The 24,080-nt window shown below is 38.5% G+C and overlaps 3 protein-coding genes across 4 annotated transcripts; 2 read left to right on the forward strand and 1 right to left on the reverse strand.

The window, feature by feature from the left end:
- Positions 1–286: 286 nt before the first annotated feature.
- On the forward strand, positions 287–11,890 carry mtg1 (mitochondrial ribosome-associated GTPase 1). 2 transcript variants are annotated; one of them, XM_061910272.1, is made up of 12 exons: positions 287–553; positions 667–731; positions 2,772–2,876; positions 2,953–3,039; positions 3,111–3,167; positions 3,259–3,349; positions 5,264–5,325; positions 5,398–5,494; positions 5,563–5,644; positions 5,790–5,902; positions 11,385–11,513; positions 11,604–11,890. In XM_061910272.1, exons 1-11 carry the CDS (start codon positions 451–453, stop codon positions 11,480–11,482), a joined length of 960 nt encoding a protein of 319 aa, XP_061766256.1. In that variant the 5' UTR covers positions 287–450; the 3' UTR covers positions 11,483–11,513; positions 11,604–11,890. The 2 variants fall into 2 exon arrangements, with proteins under 2 accessions (XP_061766256.1, XP_061766255.1); XM_061910271.1 differs by having other exon boundaries at positions 288–553; positions 11,599–11,890.
- sprn (shadow of prion protein) lies at positions 11,599–18,869 on the reverse strand. Its single transcript, XM_061910274.1, has 2 exons — positions 18,589–18,869; positions 11,599–12,548 (listed from the first exon to the last, which is right to left on the reverse strand). Exon 2 carries the CDS (start codon positions 12,546–12,548, stop codon positions 12,093–12,095), a length of 456 nt encoding a protein of 151 aa, XP_061766258.1. The 5' UTR covers positions 18,589–18,869; the 3' UTR covers positions 11,599–12,092.
- Positions 18,870–18,892: 23 nt separating this feature from the next.
- On the forward strand, positions 18,893–23,338 carry echs1 (enoyl CoA hydratase, short chain, 1, mitochondrial). The gene is made up of 8 exons (XM_061910273.1): positions 18,893–19,055; positions 20,621–20,818; positions 20,890–21,017; positions 21,081–21,180; positions 21,264–21,368; positions 22,501–22,620; positions 22,711–22,778; positions 22,870–23,338. Exons 1-8 carry the CDS (start codon positions 18,956–18,958, stop codon positions 22,933–22,935), a joined length of 885 nt encoding a protein of 294 aa, XP_061766257.1. The 5' UTR covers positions 18,893–18,955; the 3' UTR covers positions 22,936–23,338.
- The last annotated feature ends 742 nt before the right edge of the window (positions 23,339–24,080 follow it).

Genomic DNA, 24,080 nt, shown 5'->3' on the forward strand with positions numbered 1-24,080 from the left:
TGACGTCACGCGCACATCGTCTGCTATTTCTGGTAAAGGCAAGGCTTTTTATATTAGCGACCAAAAGTTGCAAACTTTATCGTTGATGTTCTCTACTAAATCCTTTCAGCAAAAATATGGCAATATCGTGAAATGATTAAGTATGACACATAGAATGGACCTGCTATCCCCGTTTAAATGAGATAATCTCATTTCAGTAGGGCTTTAAATCTTGTTTAAAATGTTCCACATGTTTGGTACAGCGTTTTTCTGCAATTCGTGTATTGTCCTACTGGGGGCAGTATCGTACAGCTCAGTTAAAACCGTAGAGGAAGAAAATGACAGGAAGTGTTTGGAGTGGTTTTGTAAACAGTGGTGCACATCGTTTTTTTACGTTTAATCGTTGAAATGATAAAGTCAATATAGAGATATAAAGTAATATAAAAACAAGTCAATATATTTTTCAAGGCCATGAAACTGTACCGGTCACTCTGCAATGTCGCTAAGTTTCGAACCACATTCGACTTTGGAGGACGGGAAGTGGCGCACTGGTTCCCTGGACACATGGCTAAAGGTGACTGACAGTTTTTGGCATAAAATACACAAAATGTACTATATTGTAATTTTGTATTCCTGACTCTTTGTTAATAGTCTGGTGTGTTACAGAATATTATTATTTTATTGCAGGTTTGAAGCGAATGAGAGCCAATCTGAAGAATGTGGACTGCATCATAGAAATTCATGATGCCAGAATATCCTTTCTGAATCTAAACAACTACAAATGTGAGCTTCATTCACTAACAGAAAAATTCAATTTAAATAATGCATAATGTTGGATATAGAGAACATACCAATTATTTATTTATTAAATCAAAATTATTGAAATTCAACGATTTGGTGCATTTGCAAACAGCTATAATGCAAAACTATAACCCGCTACCCAAGAATGTACAACAAATCAAGAGGAGCAATATAACCTTAGAGGAAAATCTAATTTTAAACATTTGTATGCTCGCACAACACTTAAAACCTTTAGTATAGGGACGGCGTGGCGCAGTGGTAGAGTGGCCGTGTGCAACCCGAGGGTCCCTGGTTCAAATCCCACCTAGTACCAACCTCGTCACGTCCGTTGTGTCCTGAGCAAGAAACTTCACACTTGCTCCTGATTGGTGCTGGTTGGTGCCTTGTGTGTGAATGGGTAAATATGGAAGTAGTGTCAAAGCGCTTTGAGTACCTTGAAGGTAGAAAAGCGCTATACAAGTACAACCCATTTATTATTTATTTATTTATATCTGTATGTGGAATTAAATTATGGAACGGATTAAGCAAAGAAATCAAACATAGCACTAATATGATTCAGTTTAAAAGACAGTTCAAACTACAAGTGTTCACAAAGTACCCTATTTTCCGCACTATAAGGCGCACCTAAAAACTTCACATTTTCTCAAAAGCTGACAGTGCGTTTTATAATCCGGTGCGCCTTATATATGGTCCAATATTGAGCCACAACAGGTCTCGCAACTACGGTAAGCAGCCGCCGTCTTCATTTTCCCCCCTAGAAGAAGAAGTGCGCTTCTTCTACGATAAGCAGCCGCCGACTTCATTTTCCCCCGTAGAAGAAGAAGTGCGCTTCTTCTTCTACGATAAGCAGCCGCCGACTTAATTTTCCCCTGTAGAAGAAGAAGCGTGCGGTGCATGCTGGGATATATAACTGCGGGAGGCGTGCCGTTTCTGTGTGTTTATCTAAAGACCCCAAAATGGCTCCTATTAAGAGACACGCTTACGACGCAAAGTTTAAACTCAAGGCGATCAGTCACACAGTAGAACACGGGAATAGAGCAGCAGCGAGAGAATTGAACATTAACAGCAGCGACACTGACTCGTTTAATGACGACTTTGACGAGACGGAGCCGGGCATGTTGGATGCCGTATTTGCCCAACTGTTTAATTTGGACACTGAAGAAGAAGAATTCAATGGATTCGTGGATGAGGAATAACTTAATAAAGTGAGCTTTACATGTTTATTTTGTGTGTAATGTTGTGTGAAATTGTTGAGTTATTGATATATTATTGCTTTTCACTATTTTGAGTGTTACTATATTTTGATTGCACTAACGTTTGATTTACCGTAACAGTATCAGACTGTTTTTTACGTGTTTATTGAATCGGGAGAAATAATAAAACAGCTGTTTATTCATTTTGGGAGTGAAAGGAGTTTGTAATCTATTAATAAAGTTTGACTGACCTATCTGACTGTTTTGTTGACATTCCCTTTAGTAACACCAGCCTCTACTGTAGCGTCTATTCTATGCGCCTTATAATGCAGTGCGCCTTATACATGAACACAGTTTTAAAATAGGCCATTCATTGAAGGTGTGCCTTATAGTGTGGAAAATACGGTACACAGAACAAGAATTATGATGAACATCTTGAACCCTTTTTTTATCCACTTTTTTATTGAGACAAAGATTATTTATGTATTTTTTATTTGTATCGTTACTATTGTATGTTATGTATTTATTATTTATTTGTTCACTGTTCTGTTACAGAGAACAAGGAAATTGGATAAAATTGCTATGGTATGAAAAGGGGTAGGATTAAATAAGCTCTGCTTTTTCCTACTTCTTTTCGGACGTGCTGTAAAGAAACAACTGGAATTGTGTGATGCATTACATTGTATCGTATGCATGTTAGACATAAACTGAAACTGAACTGAACTGAATTATGGCTCCTTGGGGGGTTTGTTTTGCTCATGTATTCATGCTACAATAATTATCTTTAATGTGAAGCACATTCCCTTCTCTGGAAGAAACCCTATGTTTCAGGAAACTCTGAATGTCAAACCACACCTGCTGGTTCTTAACAAGATGGACCTTGCTGACCTGTCAGACAAACAGGTGCTGTATGCATTCAAACTATTTAAATAAAAGAAAAACAATTCTGCTGTTACATTTTATTACATTTTCTCTACAGAGGATCCTAGAGGAACTCAATAAAAATGGAGTGCAGAATGTTGTATACACAGACTGTCTCAAGCAGCGAGATGACAACGTCAAAAAGGTACACGCAATATGGGCTTGCAGGCAATCACATTGCCTAAAATACTTTCTTCTAATTCTTCTATTGTGCAGCTGATGCCGACGTTGGTGGAGATTATAGAAAAGTCAAACCGCTTTAACAGAGAAGAGGTATACACAAAGTAGCAATGTGTGTCCTTTAATTGATAAATAAAAGTCCATGCCTCATTCTATAAATTACATATCATTTTGTCACTTCCAGAATATGAATTATTGCCTGATGGTGATTGGAGTGCCCAATGTGGGAAAGTCATCACTTATTAACTCAATAAGAAGAACATATTTGAAAAAAGGTACTGTAAAACTGCTACTTGATACCTTGCATGTTTATCCATCCATCCATTTTCTACCGCTTATTCCCTTTTGGGTCGCGGGGGACGCTGGTGCCTATCTCAGTTACAATCGGGCGGAAGGCGGTGTACACCCTGGACAAGTGGCCACATCATCGCAGGGCCACCTTGCATGATTATTTTTTCTGTATAATATGGGCTTCTTTCACACAGAGAGAGCAATGACTACGGAAGAACTGAGATTTGGTATTTTTTTGCCTGAGGTTCTCATACAGCCAATAATGTAGACCTGCTCAGTGGCCTTGTAGTTAGAGTGTTCGCCCTGAGACTGAAAGGTCGTGAGTTTAAACCCCGGCCGGCCGAGTAATACCAAACACTATAAAAATGGCACTCAACATCAAGGGTTGGAATTGAGGGTTAAATCACCGAAATGATTCCCGAGCCTGGCCACAGCAGCTGCTCAATGCTCCCCTCACCTCCCAGGGGGTGAACATGGGAAAGGTGTAAAAAGCTAAAGATAATTTCACCACACTTTAACTTTTAATTTTAATATTGCTGAAAAATGAGGGCACTGTTTCCCACAGGACTGCAATTTATTTGTGGCAGTGGGCTTTGGGGGTTTATGTAACGTTATTGTCTTTATTTGCATGGACGCAAAACAAATATGTTTAGAAATACAAACAAACTTTCTTCTGTGGCTTATTTTTGGGTTTGTTTGTCGCAGGCAAAACAGAGGCCTTTTAAATTGTGAATTACCGTATTTCCTTGAATTGCCGCCGGGGCGATATTTAATTTAAAACCTCTTCTCACTCCTGCGCTTACCAAAGGCATGCGGTAAAAGTAAGCATGCGCTAATTATTTGAAAACCTCTTCTCACTCCGGCACTTACCAAAGGTATGCAGTAAAAATTTTAGTGTGATGTAAGCTTGGACCTTAAATCCTACTGAATAGCTCTTAATCTTCTTCCCTTTATGCGATTTCAAATTATCGGTATTAAAATCAGCCTCTTCCATTTTGAAAATGATGACAGGAGAAGTGTCACTTGTGACGTCACGAGTTTGACCAGGCGGTAATACTAAGCATGCGCTAATTATTTTGGGAAGCGAGTTTGATCCGGCAGTAATTAAAGGCAGGCGCATACTATATGCCCCAGCGGCAATTCAAGGAAATACGGTAGTCTCCAAAAGTGTCCAAAAAGATCAGAAAATGTTGGTAGATCTCTCATTAGTCACTTAAAAAAAAATAGAACTGACAGGGTTGTGAATAAAAGTTAAAGTCCCAATGATAGTGTGGTGAAATTATCCTCTGCACTTGATCCATCCCCATGTTCACCCCCTAGGAAGTGAGGGGGGCAGTAATTTTGGTGATTTAACCCCCAATTCCAACCCTTGATGCTGAGTACCAAGCAGGGAGACAATGGGTCTCATTTTTATAGTCTTTGGTATAACTCAGCCGGGGTTTGAACTCATGACCTTCCAGTCTCAGGACAGACACTCTAACCACAAGACAACTAAGCAGGTACTTTTTGATTATAGCACAAAGTTGCTAAACTGGCAACATCGATCCCTCCTGCTACGTTTTCTTATTCTCTGGCTGACTAGGTTTGCATGAGGAATGTTAAAAAGCAGAGTTATAGGGCTACCTTAACCCTGCCATCTGCGGTACGGAGTTGAAACGATGAGTTCGATTCCCATTGTAATGTGTTCATGACCGAATGCGAACAGAGAACGTTAAATATACTTGTGGCGGTCCAAATGTATTCCTGACAGGCCGCAAAAAATAAACAATTGAATGGGAACACTGAACTGTATGCGCTTTCACACGGCATTCCCAAGCCGGAGGAAATTACAACCGAAAACAGGAATGCCGTTTTTTCAGGCAGTGCGAAAGGGACTTTGAATAGATTGTTTCTTTCAGGCCGTGCGTCCCGTGTAGGTGGCGAGCCAGGTATAACTCGAGCAGTCCTCACTAGAATTCAGGTAACTCGGAATGTTTTTCTTTCTCCTCCATTGTTTATGCGTCTGTGTATACAGTGTTGGTTATTCCATCAGGTGTGTGAACGCCCCACAATGTATCTACTGGACACACCGGGAGTCTTGCCTCCGAAAATTGAGAATGTTGAAACGGGCATGAAGTTGGCGTTATGTGGTAAGCGAACCCAATACGCTTACTTACTAGTAAACACAATTACTAAACATGTGTGTGCTGCTCTCCAGGAACTATACTGGACCATTTAGTCGGTGAAGATATCATTGCTGACTACTTGCTCTATTCTCTGAACAGACTGGAAAACTTCAGGTATCAATCAATCAATCAATGTTTACTTATATAGCCCTAAATCACTAATGTCTCAAAGGGCTGCACAACAACACAATCAATTTGATGTTTGTGTTCCATTGTTTGTTTAGATGGTGATTAATTTTTGTGTTGCGTTTGTGTGCAGTTACGTGGAAAAATACAACCTGCAGGAGCCCAGCGACGACATCCAGCACATCCTCAAACACATTGCAGTAAAACAGGGGAAGACGCAGCGGATCAAAGCCATCACCGGAGTTGGTAAGCGAGAACAAATCGTACAAACACGTTTGAGTACAAGCAAGCAGGAATAAAATATACAGGTGTCCCTCGCCACATCGCGCTCCAAATATTGTGGCTTCACCACAGCGCAGATTTTTTTAAGCATATTCTACAAATTTTGGGGGTTAAAAAATTAAAGCATTTTCCAGTATCAAAATAGCTAAATAAACTAAAAATATTAATACAACAGTAGGATTGCCCTTTAGATGGGACCAAAACCAGAGTTTGCTGTTCAGTATCGCGGCTACTGATTGGCTCAGCCTCAGGCAGAATTACTATATTGCATTAAAAAATTTAGATGTGTCTAATTCATACTTGCCAACTTTGAGACCTCCGATTTCGGGAGATGGGTGTGTGTGCGTGCTGAGGTGCGGCGGGGGTGTATATATTTTCAAGTATTTCTTATATACAATAAATATATATATACATATATATATATATATATATACTGTATATATATATATATATATATATATATATATATATATATATATATATATATATATATATATATAAAATATCCATTCATGAATGAGTATATCCGTTCGGCCACCTTGTTCAATGGAGAAGTCTAATCTACAAAATTTGCTGGCAGCATACCCCTTCCCCTTCGAGCTGTCCTGGATGAACTTAAATTATTTTTCCCAATATTTTTGGAACTTGCAAGCGTACTTCTTCTTACTCGTCATCGCCATGTCTCTTCTTCGTTCTTCTGCTTCGTCTCTGTTATGTTTTTAGAAGTTACTACTTAGCGTAGTTTTGAAGCAATGCATGATGGGAATCCGGATGTTGTGTGTCAGTGTATTAACGTGCCGGCTCGAATAAACACACGCTGAGAAATAGCTCCCTGACTGCCTACTTTATGGGTTATAGATAAACCTATGGATAACTGAGACCTATATAATAGTCTCCTTTTCAGGTGAGAGAAGACGCTAAAGGCAGTGCCTTTAAGGCACGTCCCCAATATTGTTGTCGGGGTGGAAATCGGGAGAAATTTGGGAGAGTGGTGGACCCGGGAGATTTTCGGCAGGGGCACTGATATTCGGGAGTCTCCCGGGAAAATTGGGAGAGTTGGCAAGTATGCTAATTAATAATTAATTATTCCTACTTGAGATAAATTAATTTATAGCGGTCATGTCTGGAACCATTAGCGATAAACAAGGGTCGACGGTAAACGGAAAAGTATTTGGCCTTTACAGGAAGTCAAAAAGTGGTAGCTACAGTGGAAAATTAAAAAATGGCTGACGATATCCTTCATAGGATCATACAATTATTGTGTGACTGCTCCAAAGCATCCACACATATGGTTTTCTACACCAAAATTAATCGATTTATTATTCAACAACTTATCTTCTTCTCCAGATTTTGGCGCGATCTACTTTCCACATTTTTCATCCGATTCAAACCGTTCCAACTTCAAACTGTTCAGCCTATTCTGGAATAGCGGGCTTTCCCTTAACACATTCCAAAAATTCCCCGATTTCCCAGAATTCCAGGTTTTACAGGACATTTTTCCCATTCAAAATTAATTGGCCATTTTTCAAACTTCCATTTCCATATTTTTCAACCAATTCAAACCATTCCCCCATTCAGAAATTTTAAAATATACATTTTATTTTTTTTAAATTTGTAATATAAATATATCCATCCCATCCATTTCCTACTGCTTATTCCCTGTGGGGTCGCAGGGGCGCTTGTGCCTATCTCAGCTACAATTGGGCGGAAGGCGGAGTACACCCTGGACAACTCGCCACCTCATCGCAGGGCCAACACAGATAGACAGACAACATTCACACTCACATTCACACACTAGGGCCAATTTAGTGCTGCCATCAACCTATCCCCAGGTGCATGTCTTTGGAAGTGGGAGTATAAATATATGCAGAATATATTTATATTATTCATATATTATATATTGTATATATAATATATGTTATATATTATTTATTATTATTATTGTCTAGTGTGAGCAAACTGTGGTGCTGAATTTCCCCCAGGGATCAATAAAGTACTTTCTATTCTATTCTATTCTTTTTTCGAGTTAAACAAAATTTCAGAAATCCTGGTTTTCCAAAGCCCTATTTCCACCCTTTTTTCTGGCGACTGCTCCCACATTTTTCAACCATTCCACCATCGAAACATTCCTCTTAATCATGATTTTTTAACTATTTATTCCTGTTTTTCCTAAAATTCCAGGAATTCTGTAATACCATTTCTCAATTCAACATGTTACTACTTCAACATTTCTCCACCAATTTAAAAAAATTCAATACCAACCATTTCAACTCATTCAGACCATTCAAGTTTTTTACCATTTAAAAAAGAAAAAAAAAATCCCGCTTTTCCTGAAATTCCCAATTTTGGGGGGAAATTCCCATTTAAATCAATGGGACATTCTTCAAAGTTCCACAATTCCCAGATTTTTCATTTGATTCAAACTGTTCTAACTTCAAAATATTCAGCCTGTTCAAGAATTGCGTGTTCTACTTCAAAAATTCTAAAAAAAAATCCAGGATTTCAGTTCAACTTCAGCATTGGAGCATTTTCACAAATTCCTTTAGGAATTGCTTCATCTAGTCGGTTTAATATAGGGCTGCACAATTATCGAAATCGAATCGACATCAAAGTTTTAATTAGTGCAATAACGCAAATGGAACAGGCTGAGGGTTTTTTTTCTCCGCAGTCACCGGCATTTGAGTAACAGTCATGTTGGTCAATCAGAATGGCTGAGCCTCGCATCTTTCGTCTCTCGCTTCAAACAGGGAGAAAGATGTCTCACTGTGTGCATCGCTCTCAGCACCTGAACGCAATTATTTAAAAGTAGAATTAACTGAAGACAGTAGCCCTCTTGCTGTCTTCCACAATCTTTGTCTCGGTGGGCGCAGCGCAAGACCACCAGCCTTGCACACACATAAAGCACAGACAGAGAGCCTTACTACTGGCAAGTTAGAAATTTCGAAAATTAACAACAATTAGAAAGAAAAAAAATAGGATTACAAAGCCAAATGTCTTGTGGGAATATTTCAGTTTAAAATCAAATGGGAAATATAAGCCCATCAGCAAGGACAACAAGTGAGAATACTGTAATCAGGTGATGGCAACAACTACAAAAAAGACAAACCGACCAAGTTTTTCAAAGTGGAAAAAAAAAAACATTTAAACATGTTTATTATTTGAGTTAACTTTTGCTTACAGAAATGAGTCTATTTTATTTTGTGGTTAATTTATTCAGGATAACAAAGTTATTTACCATCCAATTACAATACAATGGTAAACAAACCTTTTTTTTACCATCTTGCGTATCGTCGGTTCTACCGGGTATCAACTCATGCAAAATAAAAATAAAAAACTATCACTCAAGCAGTACTGAGAGCAGAGCCACTCTACCTCTACTTTTATGTAGTGTTACAATTTTCAATGTCAACATAGCAAGTATGCCTGATAGAAAACATTGAAATGTAAATTAAGGTTCCACAAGTGCCATAGCTTGATTTTAATTTGATTAGCATTAGCGATTTTACATGGTGATTTCAACACCTCCAAATTTGGTAATAAAAACTATGACTAAGATGCACGTTACAATTAAACAGCTGTTGTGTAAGTACAATGCTTACAGTATAAGCACTTTGCAGGGCACAACAAAAGGCTAGATTCATCTTAATGGCAAATATTACCTCTTGACTAGGCAACACAGCCTAGTCTGTACTACACTGCCATCTAATGGTTTGTACTAGCAACTGCATGCAAAATTTACTATAATTCTTTGAAATGATACTCAAAAACGTAATAAGAAAACAAGATTTAACAAATGGACAGCAGTTATCATAATCCGCTTATTGTTAAATGTTAACTATATATTTTTCTTATTATGAAACAATTAACTTTTAAATACACACACACACACAAAAGTACAGAAAATTGCTACCGTTGAATTGGTACCATATCAATTCCGATGTGAAAAGTAACTATTTCTAAAGGCGTCACATTCTCTAGGGGTTATTTCTTCCATAACAATACAGTCACAGTCATCTCTCGTTTATTGCTGTTAATTGGAGCCAGATGACGTGGTTCGGGCATCTGGTCAGGATGCCACCCGAACGCCTCCCAAGGGAGGTGTTTAGGGCACGTCCAACCGGTAGGAGGCCACGGGGAAGACCCAGGACACGTTGGGAAGACTATGTCTCCCGGCTGGCCTGGGAACGCCTCGGGATCCCCCGGGAAGAGCTAGACGAAGTGGCTGGGGAGAGGGAAGTCTGGGCTTCCCTGCTTAGGCTGCTGCCCCCGCGACCCGACCTCGGATAAGCGGAAGAAGATGGATGGATGGATGGTTCCGGACATGACTGCAATAAACAGATTTCCACAAAGTAGAAATAAATAGTAAATGGATTATACTTGTTTAGCGCTTCGGCACTATTAGCACATTCACCTACTGATGACACAGCATCAGGAGAAGCTGGGGGTTCAGTATCTTGCTCGAGGATACCCGTAACCATCGGGTTGTGGGCCAACCCCCTGCGACAACTGCGCCATGCTGCCCCAATGATTAATTGGGACGGCGTGGCGCAGTGGGAGAGTGGCCGTGCGCAACCCGAGGGTCCCTGGTTGAAATCCCACCTAGTACAAACTTCCTCACGTCCGTTGTGTCCTGAGCAAGACACTTCACCCTTGCTCCTGATGGGTGCTGGTTGGCGCCTTGCATGGCAGCTCCCTCCATCAGTGTGTGAATGTGTGTGTGAATGGGTAAAATGTGGAAGTAGTGTCAAAGCGCTTTGAGTACCTTGAAGGTAGAAAAGCACTATACAAGTACAACCCATTTATCATTTAATTCTAAATCAAATATTTTCATAGCTAGAGCATAAAAAATATGTATGGCCTTCTAAATACTTGTACTAACACTCTTTAGTCACATTAACACTTTTAATCCAATATAGTAATGCCGTCTGAGGCTGAACCAATCACCAAGCACAATACTGAACCGCGTGATCGGATTAGTTTGTTGGCCAATGCTACAATAGTGGTGATTTCTTTACTTTATTTAGCCATTATTATGCTTGAAAATGATCCTTTAATGACCCAAAAAAGCTAGAACATGCTTAAAAATATATACAAGTATTTTTAAACAGCTACATTATTTGAAGCGCGATTAGAAGAGGCACGACTATTGCAACCTTAAACCAACACAACTTTATGTGTATTATTAATTTGTCAGTTGTGTAGCTTTTGGAAGTTAGTATTAGTTATTCGATGGGAGTGCCGGTGTTCCAGTTCTTTCTACACTTTTAACAGTTGTAAATGTCACTTATAGTGTGACTAAAGCTTTCAATGACAATTTTTTTTTTTTCTATGGGAAACTTGCTTCAAAAGCCAAACAATTCAGACGTCAAGCAGCATCCTGTCATGCCAACACATATGCACGTAGTGTAATAATGCATTGTAATAATATTGACTTGTCTGCCTTTAGGCGACATCAACATCACTGTCCCTAACTACACAGCAGCAGCTTACGATTTCATCCGAGCCTTCAGGAAAGGAGAGCTTGGCCAAGTCCTTCTGGACTAAAACAACATTTTTCTCGAGTGAAGTTACGCTTGTAAGTAAAACAATTCAATATTCTCTTCAAGACTGAAAACAACATATCACTGGAGTTGGTTTGAACATGTATTTATTTGCATTAGGACAGATAATAAAGGTATTATGTACACAAGTGCTGGAGATAAGGAACAGTCGAGTGCTCCTAACAAGAGGAAGAGGCTTTGGGATACATCACAACATCTCAAAGTTTGAGCAGCACCACTCCAGTTTTATAAGAAAACTTTTTTTTTTTTTTTTTTTTTAGTTGAGCATCAACAAGTAAACGTCTGTAAAGAATGAAATCAAATGTAAAAGAAATGTTGTTGTTTTTTTAAGTTTCCTAATGATGGATTATTCTGTACAGCGCCATGGTGTACATAAATAACTTAATCAGAAGTGCATATTCTAAAGTAATATTTATTTTGTCCGTGCATCTTTAGATACACACACGCTGGTGTGACGCTTACATTAGTGGTGCGTTCAAGTGTAAGTAAGCAGTCAGTGTTTTTTTTTTTTTTTGTGTGGTTACTGTGTCTTCAAACTCCCACAAGTCTTTCCAGCAGCGTGTCCTGCATTAGTCAGATGTTTGTCCACAAATCTACAGTGTGGCATCGAGCAGGAGTGCATATTTGGAGGAGAGCGTTGCCATGGTGACGGAGAGCATTTGGCAGAAGGAGGCTCCCCGCGTGGAACCAGACATTTGGGCATCAAAGTAACCCGTCCTGTTGTAATAATCCAGCTCGTCGTCTGAGCTCTCTGCGTTGTTACGGCGGTAGGCGGACGCGTACCATTTGTCCGCCGACAGGGCCACGGCGGCTCCCGCAGCAGCAGCGCTCGCCACCCTCACTGGGGACGTCCGGCCCGCAACCCGGAAGCGAGAGCGCGGGCCGCCGTAGCCGCCTGCCCCGCGGTAGTTACCCGCCGTGGAGCTACGGGCGGGGGAGCCTCGGGACGAGCCCCTAGACCCGCCGCGGCCACCTTTGCACAGTGCCGGCTCGCACAGGAAGGCAGAGAGGAGGAGGAAAGTCCAGCAAGTTGCAAGCATCTGGTTCATCTGTGCAGGAAGGAATTAGGACAAATGACGATGAATTATGTACAATTAGTTGCTTCGTCCAGTCCAATATTGCGAAAAAGTTGCACACACATGCTTTTCAGTCACCTAAAGGTGTGTGCCAAATTTTATAGCGATTTTGCTAAACACACTTAAGTCACAATGCATGTTTTGTAGAGCGCATTTAGACGTGTGAGAAATTTCAAGTCAGTCCAAACTATGGGGTCAAAGAGCTCTGGGATTTTGTAAAGTTTGAAGATTTTTTTTTTCTTTCTGCCATTTATATCAATTTAGAAAAAGGATGAGGTGACTAATATAATAACTCTATCTGTTATGTATAAGTTTTACTTTTGCATGTTCTTTAATATGTGTTGGCCCTGTGATAAAGTGGTGACTTTTCCAGGGTGTGCCCCGCCTTCCGCCTGTGTGCAGCTGAGACAGGCTCCAGCACCCCCCGTGACCCTGTAAGGGACAAGCGGTAGAAAATGGATGGATGGATCTTCGTGCCCATAAATGTGGTGCGTTCAAAAACCCTCAATTAAAGTTTGTAACAGGCGTTACTTGTTTTTGAATACAGGTGGAGACTTGGCTCCCAGGAGCTGTGCTAATAATAATATAATCATAAAACAATTTTGTAATATCCACTCATGATTACCTTATGTGTATCAGCTAATATCTGCTTTGAATGAATGAAATAAGTTTATTTAGATCATATAATCAATCAACCATTTTGTGTGATCAGTTTTACAGTACAGGTTATATGTAAACAACCATACACATTTACACACAAAAGAAAAGAAAAAGAATGACCGAAAAAGAAATAGGCTGAAGCCAAAGCTTATATTTGCCTATCCTATACCTTTACTGAAAATAAGATTGCCTGGAACATCAACGTTAAAAAAATAATCAATGGGATGAAAGTAATAGTTATTATATTTTATAATTTTCAATTATTTCACCTTTCAAGGTTTTCTTAAACCTTACCAAAGAAGTGCATGTCTTCAGCTCATCACTGAGCTTGTTCCATCATTTAACTCCTAAAACTGTAATACATTTATATTTTATATTCATTCTCGCTTTACCTATTTCAAAAATCAATATCCCCCGTAAATTATAGTGTTCTCCTCTTAAATGAAATAGCCTAAGAATACAAGCTGGAAGGCTGTTGTTCTTTACTCCAAACATAATTTCCATTGTTTTTAAAAGCACAATGTCTGAAAAATTTAATACATTTCAACTTATAAATAATGGATTGGTATGTTCATAGTAGCGTGCTTTGTGTATTATTCTAATGACCCTTTTTTTAAGTTGTATTATTGGGTCTATGTTTGTTTTATAAACATTTCTCCAAATTGCAACACAATATGTTAAATATGGAAAAATAAAAGAATAATACAACATTTGCAGGCATTTCTTATTCAGCATGTGTCTTACTTTATAAAGAATTGCAATAGATTTGGATATTTTTCCCTCTATATATTCAATATGCTTTACACTCTGAAGTAAAAGAAAACCTGACAGATTTAAAATCATATTTAAGTGAATGATGACAGTTTATATGATTATTTAAATGCATGTTTTTTTAAAATAATAATTATATTACTAAGGGGAATTTATCCATCCATCCATTTTCTACCGCTTGTCCCTTTCGGCGTCGCGGAGGGTGCTGGAGCCTATCTCAGCTGCATTCAGGCAGAAGGCGGTGTACACCCTGGACAAGTCGCCACCTCATCGCAGGGCCAACACAGATAGACAGACAACATTCACACTCACATTCACACACTAGGGCCAATTTAGTGTTGCCAATCAACCTATCCCCAGGTGCATGTCTTTGGAGGTTGGAGGAAGCCGGAGTACCCGGAGGGAACCCACGCAGTCATGGGGAGAACATGCAAACTCCACATAGAAAGATCGCGACACCTGGGATTGAACCCAGGACAACTCAGGACCTTAATATTGTGAGGCACATGCACTAACCCCTGTACCATCGTGCTGCCTTAAGGGGGGAATTATAAATCTGTTAATTCCATCTTTAAAAAGTCAAAAACCAAAAGTTTTTTTTAATGCGTTTTAAAAAGCTGGTTTTAACCAGATTCAAGCACTAATTAGTTTTGAGTGCATATAAAGATACCAAGTGTGGGGTATGGGGGGAATGGGTGTCCCTTCAGGAGTCTCACTGCTCAATAACAGTGCCACCAAGTGGTATGTTTGTCAGAACAATAATAGTACAATAAGGGAAAAAAATATATTCCACATTTTGTTGGCTTGACTCTAATGCAGGGGTCACCAACGCGGTGCCCGCGGGCACCAGGTAGCCCGTAAGGACCAGATGAGTCGCCCGCTGGCCTGTTCTAAAAATAGCTCAAATGGCAGCACTTACCAGTGAGCTGCCTCTATTTTTTTAATTTTATTTATTTACTAGCAAGCTGGTCTCGCTTTGCTCGACATTTTTAATTCTAAGAGAGACAAAACTCAAATAGAATTTGAAAATCCAAGAAAATATTTTAAAGACTTGGTCTTCACTTTTTTAAATAAATTCATTTATTTTTTTACTTTGCTTCTTATAAAATTCAGAAAGACAATTTTTGAGAAAAAATACAACCTTAAAAATTATTTGAAGATTTTTAAACACATATACCTTTTTACCTTTTAAATTCCTTCCTCTTCTTTCCTGACAATTTAAATCAATGTTCAAGTATTTTTTTTTATTGTAAAGAATAATAAATACATTTTAATTTAATTCTTCATTTTAGCTTCTGTTTTTTCAACAAAGAATATTTGTGAAATATTTCTTTAAAATTATGATTAAAATTTAAAAAAAAATATTCTGGCAAATCTAGAAAATCTGTAGACTCAAAATTAAATTCTTTTGAATTTCTTTAAATAAAAATTGTTCTAGAAAATATAGAAGAAATAATGATTTCTCTTTGTTAGAAATATAGCTTGGTCCAATTTGTTATATATTCTAACAAAGTGCAGATTGGATTTGAACCTATTTAAAACATGTCAACAAAATTGTAAAATTAATCTTAATCAGGAAAAATTACTAATGATGTTCCATAATTTTTTTTTTTTTTTTTTTTTTTTTTCAAAAAGATTCGAATTAGCTAGTTTTTCCTCTTCATTTTTTTCGGTTAAATTTTGAATTTTAAAGAGTCGAAATTGAGGATAAACTATGTTTCAAAATTTTATTTTCATTTTTTTTGTGTTTTCTCCTCTTTTAAATCGTCCAGTTAAGTGTTTTTTTCATCATTTATTCTCTACAAAAAACCTTCTGTAAAAGGAAAAAAAATGTACGACGGAATGACAGACAGAAATACCCATTTTTTATATATATATAAATGTATTTATTAAAGGTAAATTGAGCAAATTGGCTATTTCTGGCAATTTATTTAAGTGTGTATCAAACTGGTAGCCCTTCGCATTAATCAGTACCCAAGAAGTAGCTCTTGGTTTCAAAAAGGTTGGTGACCCCTGTTCTAATGTAAAGAACTGTGTGTTTCTTGACTCCAGAGCCCGGGTGTTGGGCCGCGGACGCCCCCTAGAGGGCGGCAGCGGTACTCGTTTGTAATACATTGTCCACCACTTGTGGCTGTGATGATATCAAACAGAAGTCTGGCGCTGAAGTCATAAAGAAATATATGAAGCGCAAAAACTCTCATCATTTTAATTTGCATTTTAATTTTATTAACAGTTTCCTTAAAAACATATATTAAATAATATTTTAGGTAGAATGTATTTATTTTAGCACTGCCTAATTGTATGGACATATATTTTTCATCGGTTTTTAAAAGTTCTTTATTTCGCAATATATTTGATTAGTACATTATTGAAATGATTAACACACACTTTCATATCATTTGACAAGGTTTTTCCTGTAAAATTGTAAGCGGGTTGGATGTAATTAATTAATTAATTAGATTAAAGTCATGAGTAAGACTAATTCAGTGTTAATATTTGAATGGGACCCGGCTCCTGCTGTAGTGGAAAAGGTCAAAAGGTTATAACCTTTTTGACCTCAGGGCCCAATTTTTTTCCATATGAACCCCTGCTACTTTCTTTCTACTTAATGTTTAGGTTTAGGCGAAATAAGTGCTCAACTTCAGGCTAAACCCTTTCGGTCTGTAAAATTGTCAACTGTTAGTTTATTTTATTGACCACTGACCGAATAAATAATAAACTAACTAACGATCCATGCACGTCAGGCAGTAGGTGGTGTTAAGGCATTTAATGGTTTAATAATATTTGACAAAATTGCCTTTATTAAGGTTATTATTAGGGCTGCGAATCTTTGGGTGTCAACGATTCGATTAAATATCGATTCTTGGGGTCGCTATTTCATAATATATCGATTTTTTTTTTTTATTCAACGCGATTCTCGATTCAAAAACGATGTTTTTCAGATTCTAAACGATTCTGTATTCATTAATACATAGGATTTCAGCAGGATCGACCCCAGTCTGCTGATATGCAAGCAGAGTAGTAGATTTTAAAAAAAAAAGCTTTTATAATTGTAAAGGAAAATGTTTTATCAACTGATTGCAATAATGTTAATTTGTTTTAACTATTAAGCGAACCAAAAATATGACTTATTTTATCTTTGTGAAAACATTGGACACAGTGTGTTGTCAAGTTTATGAGATGCGATGCAAGTGTAAGCCACTGTGACTGTTCTTTTTTTTTTTATAAATGTCTAATGATAATTTCAATGAGGGATTTTTAATCACTGCTATGCTGAAATTATAACTCATATTGATACTGTTGTTGATAATATTCATTTTTGTTTCACTACTTTTGGTTTGTTCTGTGTCGTGTTTGTGTCTCCTCTCAATTGCTCTGTTTATTGCAGTTCTGAGTGTTGCTGGGTCAGGTTCGGTTTTGGAATTGGATTGCATTGTTATGGTATTGCTTTGTAGTGGTTTGTTGGATTGATAAAAAAATAAAAAATTTATTTTTTTTAAAAATGAGAATCGATACTGAATCGCACAACGTGTTCGATTCGTATTCGAATCGATTTTTTCCCACACCCCTAGTTATTATAACACAACAATGTAATTGTTGTCTTTTAAATATCCAAGCCTTAATGCATGTAATACATAGCGGCTGGTTTGGAAATGATCCTAAATATTTTTGCATTTTTAGTTAATAATTAATACATTAAAAATTTATGAAGCTGTTGTATTGTTTTCCACATGTTTTTTGTCTAGTATATATCAATTATTGTACAGGATCATGTCAAAAAACATAAAAATGTCTGCTTGCAGAGAAATTAACATACCGTATTTCCTTGAATTGCCGCAGGGCATATAGTATGCGCCTGCCTTTAATTACTGCCGGGTCAAACTCACTTCGCAAAATAATTAGCGCATGCTTAGTATTACCGCCTGGTCAAACTCGTGACCCTTCCCCTGTCATCATTTTTAAAATGGAGGAGACTGATTTCAATACCGGTAATTTGAAGTCGCATAAAGGGAAGAAGATTAAGAGCTATTCAGTAGGATTTAAGGTCCAAGCTTACATCACACTCAAATTTTTACTGCATGCCTTTGGTAAGTGCAGGAGTGAGAAGAGGTTTTAAATTAATTAACGCATGCTTACTTTTACCACATGCCTTTGGTAAGCGCAGGAGTGAGAAGAGGTTTTAAATTAATTAGCGCATGCTTACTTTTACCGCATGCCTTTGGTAAGCGCAGGAGTGAGAAGAGGTTTTAAATTAATTAGCGCCCGGGCGGCAATTCAAGGAAATACGGTAATTGTGCCGGAGATGATGAGACAATGGAAGAATCTAAACACCGTAAGGTTGCTTATGCAGGCCTTTTAAAAAACATAAAAATATTGCCATGCTTGTGATGGTGCATGAAATAACGTACACAAAAAATGTTTGTTTTGAATTGCACGTCCATGTTCTTATGCATGCATGTTCATTTCACCCTGCTAATTAGCCAAACAGCTCATGCAGACCATTTTAGAGAATTCCAATGGTCTATACGGCGGAATAACAACAAAATAATAAAACAAAACATGGCAAATGGTTGGAGCTTACCTTGTTTCGGTGTGTTTATCCTGAGGGAAAGGATGGAGAAGAAAGAGGATGGTCACCGAGGATGCTGTTGCGCGTTCACGGGGCGAAGGGGTACGAGCAGCGCGCTCACGAAGAATCAAGCGCTGTCGAGCGAGCTATTAATATCATTTTTACAATTACCGTTGACCTTATATAAATGTGTCGCCACATTCATCTATTTATAGTACTGTCACTACAGCGTATCCGCCAATGTGAGTACAGTAGTAATACCACTCTCATCCGCCGAGTGGCGGTAGCGCTAACGTGAATGTGAACCGTGGTGAGCCACAGAAGAACACACGTACCCGGAAGCGGAGTCGCCGTTGTGGTCACAGGTTCAAAGTTGACAATGGCTGCTATGTCCTTTCTTTGGAGGAATGCGGGAATGCTGCTTAAATCGGGCCGAGAAACGCCTGGGCTCCTGGCCGCCGCTCGCCTACTTAGTTCGGGTGAGTGTTTCCAAGGCTCTTCAATGTCATGTTTAATGTGCGTCACTTTCAGTGGCCAGCAGGCTGCAAACTTCTCCCTTTGCACTCAACTGTCATGTCAATATTTAAAGGCCTACTGAAATGAAATGTTCTTATTAAAACGGGGATAGCAGGTCCATTCTATGTGTCATACTTGATCATTTCGCGATATTGCCATATTTTTGCTGATAGGATTTAGTAGAGAACATCGACGATAAAGTTCGCAACTTTTGGTCGCTAATTAAAAAGCCTTGCCTGTACCGGAAGTAGCAGACGATGTGCGCGTGACGTCACGGCTTGTCAAGCTCCTCACGTTCTCACATTGTTTACAATCATAGCCACCAGCAGTGAGAGCGATTGGGACTGAGAAAGCAACAATTTCCCCATTAATTTGAGCAAGGATGTAAGATTCGTAGATGAGGAAAGTTAGAGTGAAGCACTAGAAGAAGAAAAAAATGCGACGGCAGTGGGAGCGATTCAGATGTTATTAGACACATCTACTAGGATAATATTGGAAAATCCCTTATCTGCTTATTGTGTTACTAGTGTTTTAGTGAGATTATAAAGTCATACCTGAAAGTCGGAGTGTTGTGGTGACCGCCAGTGTCTCTGATGGAAGCCATGGAGGAGCCAAGAAAGTCGCAGCTGCCTCTTTGACAGCTCTTGCAGGAGGACGCGAACTCCGCTCATGTCTCCGGTAAGAGCCGACTTAATATCACAATTTCCTCACCAAAACCTGCCGGTTGACATGTGGTAGAGAAACATGTTCGCTTGACTGCTCTGTTCCATATTAAAGCTTCACAACAAACAAAGAAACACCGGCTGTGTTTCGGTTGCTAAAGACAGCTGCAATACACCGCTTTCCGCCAACAGTATTCTTCTTTATAGTCTCCATTATTAATTGAACAAACTGCAAAAGATTCAGCAACACAGATGTCCAAAATACTGTGTAATTATGCGATTAAATAGACGACTTTTAGTCGTGAGTGGTGCTGGGATAAAATGTCCTCTCCAACCAATAACGTCACAAGCACGCGTCCACATAAGCGTCTTTATTCCGCGACGTTTTCAACAGGATACCTCACGGGAAATTTAAAATTGCAATTTAGTAAACTATGGCTCCAGCTTTCTGAGCGATTGCTTGTGTACGCCAGCTTTCCGAGACTCTTTATTTTGTTAGCGCAGGCAGCATGAAGCAGGGCTTTTATTGTGAAGATAGAAAATGTGCAGTCGGCCTTTAGAGTTCTGACGGAAGGTACAGCGCGTGAGTCTGTTGAAATAAAAAGTGTTTCTCGCCTTCCTCTCTGTCATTTTTTGTTAATAATGATCTCGCAGCAGCCAGCGTCATCTCACAAGACCCTCGGGTGCCGGGATTGTCAGTCAAGTGATGTCTTGGTGAAGATTGATGATCGCTAATTTTTAGGTGTATTTTTTTAAAAGCCTGGCTGACACACCCGCGGTCGACTGGTAGCTCACGATCGACGCAATGAGCACCCTTGCTGTAGAATAAAGCTAGTGAGGATGATTACTGCTGTCTCCTCCTGCAGGTGCCCAGTATGAGTACATCATGGTGGAGAAGCGGGGAGAGAAAAAGAACGTGGGTTTCATCCAGCTGAACCGACCGAAGGCCCTCAATGCTTTGTGCGACGGGCTGATGACAGAAGTGGCTGAGGCCTTAGACGCTTTCGAGAGCGACGGAGAAGTGGGCGCCATCGTCATCACCGGCAGCGACCGAGCGTTTGCAGGTGAAATACGACAAATAAAGAGCGCAATGACTTTCAGGCCTTAACATGAGCATCTTGTGGGCTTTGTGTAGCGGGAGCGGACATCAAGGAAATGCAGAATCGGACGTTCCAGGAGTGTTACGGTGGTAACTTCCTGGCTCACTGGAACAAAGTTTCCACAGTGAAGAAGCCGGTTATTGCTGCCGTCAATGGCTTTGCTGTGAGTAGAATAGTAAAGGATTACCATCCTTTGGTTAAGATTACATTTGTGTATGTGTCGCAGTTGGGCGGCGGCTGCGAGTTGGCCATGATGTGTGACATCATCTACGCTGGAGAGAAAGCTCAGTTTGGCCAACCAGAAATCCTGCTGGGGACCATCCCTGGTACAACTATACCTCACTACTTATGTGCTGTAGAGAAATATCATTTGCAGCTGCTGTTGCCATGACATCTTTTTTCCCTGCAGGGGCGGGGGGCACGCAGCGTTTGACCCGTGCGGTGGGAAAATCTCTCGCCATGGAGATGGTGCTAACTGGAGACAAAATTGGTGCTCAGGAAGCCAAACAGTCAGGTATTAGCCACTAAAAGTCCCTCATTATGCATTTTTTTTGCCATTTTACTTGAATTTAAGTGGCTTTAATCAGATATATGTATATATATATGTATGTATATATGTGTGTGTTTGTATATATGTATATATATATGTTTGTGTTTGTATATATATATGTATATATATACACTTATATACAGTATATGTATGTATACAGTGTACGTATGTATGCATATATATATATATATATATATATATATATATATATATATATATGTCTTGATTGGATTATCCAGAGAATAGTGCTCGATACCATGGTAGAGCGCAATATGTAGGTGTGGGAAAAATCACAAGACTATTTCATCTCTACAGAACTGTTTCATGATAGGTTCCCTCAATCATCAGGAGATTTTTTTTATTTTTTATTTTTATTTTTATTTTTATTTTTTGGTCTCCTGATGATTGAGGGAACCCCTCATGAAACAGTTCTGTAGAGATGAAGTAGTCTTGTGATTTTTCCCACACCTACATATATATATATATATATATATATATATATATATATATATATATTTATATTTATATATATATATATTAAAAAGTACAGAGGAAAAAAATATTAATGAGAGAAAAACAGAAAAGAAAATTATATACGTTTTATCTAACAGATTACAGTACATTTTATTCATCTTTTCTTTTTAATTAAAAGTTCCAATTACAATGGTAAAAAATACTATTGATAAATCAAGGTGTATTGTAAGGGTCACTTGCGTTGTTATATATTACGATTACATTAGTTCTTAATTTGTTTTCAAAATATCGCTGACAATAATACAATATTTTTAGGAAAATACATCGATCAGCAAAATGTGTTGTCAGCCCAGGTCTATTGTTTGTTTACCCACTTAAGATATTGCAGTGGAACCTCCAAAATTAAACACCATTTTTCCCACAAGGCTTGCGGACTTCCAAGATTTTATTTTCCAGAAAAATCTCCCCAGAGGGAATCGTGTAAAGTGAATGAATTGTTGACAGGCTTAAAATTAACTTTAAGCGTACGGGCCACATTTTAGGTAAAATGTGTCCATTTTTACCTAAAGATTAAATAAAAAACGTTTTTGTTTGTACTTCCTGCCACTTTGCTGTTTCGCAGGCTTGGTGAGTAAAATCTATCCCGTGGACCAGCTTGTGTCGGAAGCTGTGAAATGCGGGGAGAAAATCGCTGCTAACTCCAAGCTGGTGTCTTCTATGGCTAAAGAGGCGGTCAATGCAGGTCAGATCGCGTCCTAATCAACCACACAAAACAGCTTGTTTTTATTTTAAAATAAGTTAACCGTCATTTTGACCTTTCATGCGGTTTCAGCCTATGAACTGACTCTGGCCGAGGGGAATCGTTTTGAGAAGCGTTTATTCCACGCTACCTTTGCAACGGTGAGTAGAAGCGCTCACCTCCCAGGTTCCCTCTCGAGGCAGCGTGGAGACTTGCCTCGTGACGTCGGCGTCTGTGCTTTTTTCTTTTTAGGAGGATCGCAAGGAAGGCATGACTGCATTTGTGGAGAAGAGAAAGGCCAGTTTTCAGGACAAGTGATGGATCAAGCCATCAAACTTCAAGAAATCAGCAGAACTGAGCTTAACAGTAGCAGGTTGATGTTCTGACACTCATTAGAGCAAGACAAGTGCCTCATGGGTGTCAAAGAAGACAAATAATGTTGATCATGAAATGCTATACCAATAATATATCATCATAACTACACACTTTCTCATTATGGACATTTCTCAGCAACTCAATCAACAATTGCACTCAAAATCATTGATGACATGAATTGCAACAAGTGCCCTATGGATAGTAAATCAATTAGGATGTGAGTGCACACGTCTTTTCACTTTGATATTTTTGCAATTATTTACAGTAGTCTGATCACAGATGACTTTTTGTTCCTTCAATCTTGTGTTTTTCTGTGTACATTTTACAAATAAATGCTAAGAATGTACTATGTCTGTCATTTTTAAATAGAGATTGCGCACTAAATCTTGTAGGATAATTAAGACTAGGTTGAGTTTTTATTTTTTTTAGATTTCCCAAACAGGGGTTGGTGCTGGTGCCTCACGATAAGAAGAACCTGGGTTCTATTTCTGAGCTCAGGATCTTTCTGTGCAGAGTTTGGAAGTTCTCCCCGTGACTCCGGCGGAGATAGGTTGACATGGCAACACTAAATGATACTTAGTGTGTGAGTGTAAGTGTGAATGTTTGTCTGCTTGTGTGTGTGTGTTGTCCAGGGTGTACGCCGCCTTCCGCCCGAATGCAGCTGGAGAAGGCTCCAGCCACCCCGAGAGGTACAAGCAGTAGAAAATGGATGGATGGAATCCTCATAAGGTACAGTTTTTATTTTTTAAATTGAGAATGTCCACTAAATCTAGTAAAATATTTAATAATATACTTTTTTTTTAGATTTCGCAAATAAAGGCTAAGAATGTACAAAGTTTATATTTTTTAAGATTGAGAATCTTCAATAAGTCTAGTAGAATAATTAAGAATAGACTCTTATTTTATTTTATTTTTTAGCTTTCAAAAATAAATCCTAAGAATGTACAAAGTTTCTTATTTTTTAATTGAGAATGTTCACTAAATCAAGTAGAGTAATTAGGATTTATTTGTGAAATCTAAAAAGAAAAAAGATATTCTTAAGAATGTACAAAGTTTCTCTTTTTCAAACAGAGAATGTCCACTCAATC

The sequence above is a fragment of the Nerophis ophidion genome, linkage group LG09 (assembly GCF_033978795.1).
Source record: "Nerophis ophidion isolate RoL-2023_Sa linkage group LG09, RoL_Noph_v1.0, whole genome shotgun sequence".
NCBI classification, from domain to species: domain Eukaryota; kingdom Metazoa; phylum Chordata; class Actinopteri; order Syngnathiformes; family Syngnathidae; genus Nerophis; species Nerophis ophidion.

Excerpts from the sequence above, each read along its gene's own strand:
- sprn (XM_061910274.1), bottom strand. The coding sequence starts at position 12,548 with ATGAACCAGATGCTTGCAACTTGCTGGACTTTCCTCCTCCTCTCTGCC.
- echs1 (XM_061910273.1), top strand. The coding sequence starts at position 18,956 with ATGGCTGCTATGTCCTTTCTTTGGAGGAATGCGGGAATGCTGCTTAAA. Across the intron at positions 19,056-20,620 it reads CGCTCGCCTACTTAGTTCGG|GTGCCCAGTATGAGTACATC; the intron begins GTGAGTGTTTCC and ends CTCCTCCTGCAG. Across the intron at positions 22,621-22,710 it reads TAAAGAGGCGGTCAATGCAG|CCTATGAACTGACTCTGGCC; the intron begins GTCAGATCGCGT and ends ATGCGGTTTCAG.
- mtg1 (XM_061910272.1), top strand. The coding sequence starts at position 451 with ATGAAACTGTACCGGTCACTCTGCAATGTCGCTAAGTTTCGAACCACA. Across the intron at positions 5,326-5,397 it reads CAGTCCTCACTAGAATTCAG|GTGTGTGAACGCCCCACAAT; the intron begins GTAACTCGGAAT and ends TTATTCCATCAG. Across the intron at positions 5,645-5,789 it reads AACAGACTGGAAAACTTCAG|TTACGTGGAAAAATACAACC; the intron begins GTATCAATCAAT and ends GTTTGTGTGCAG.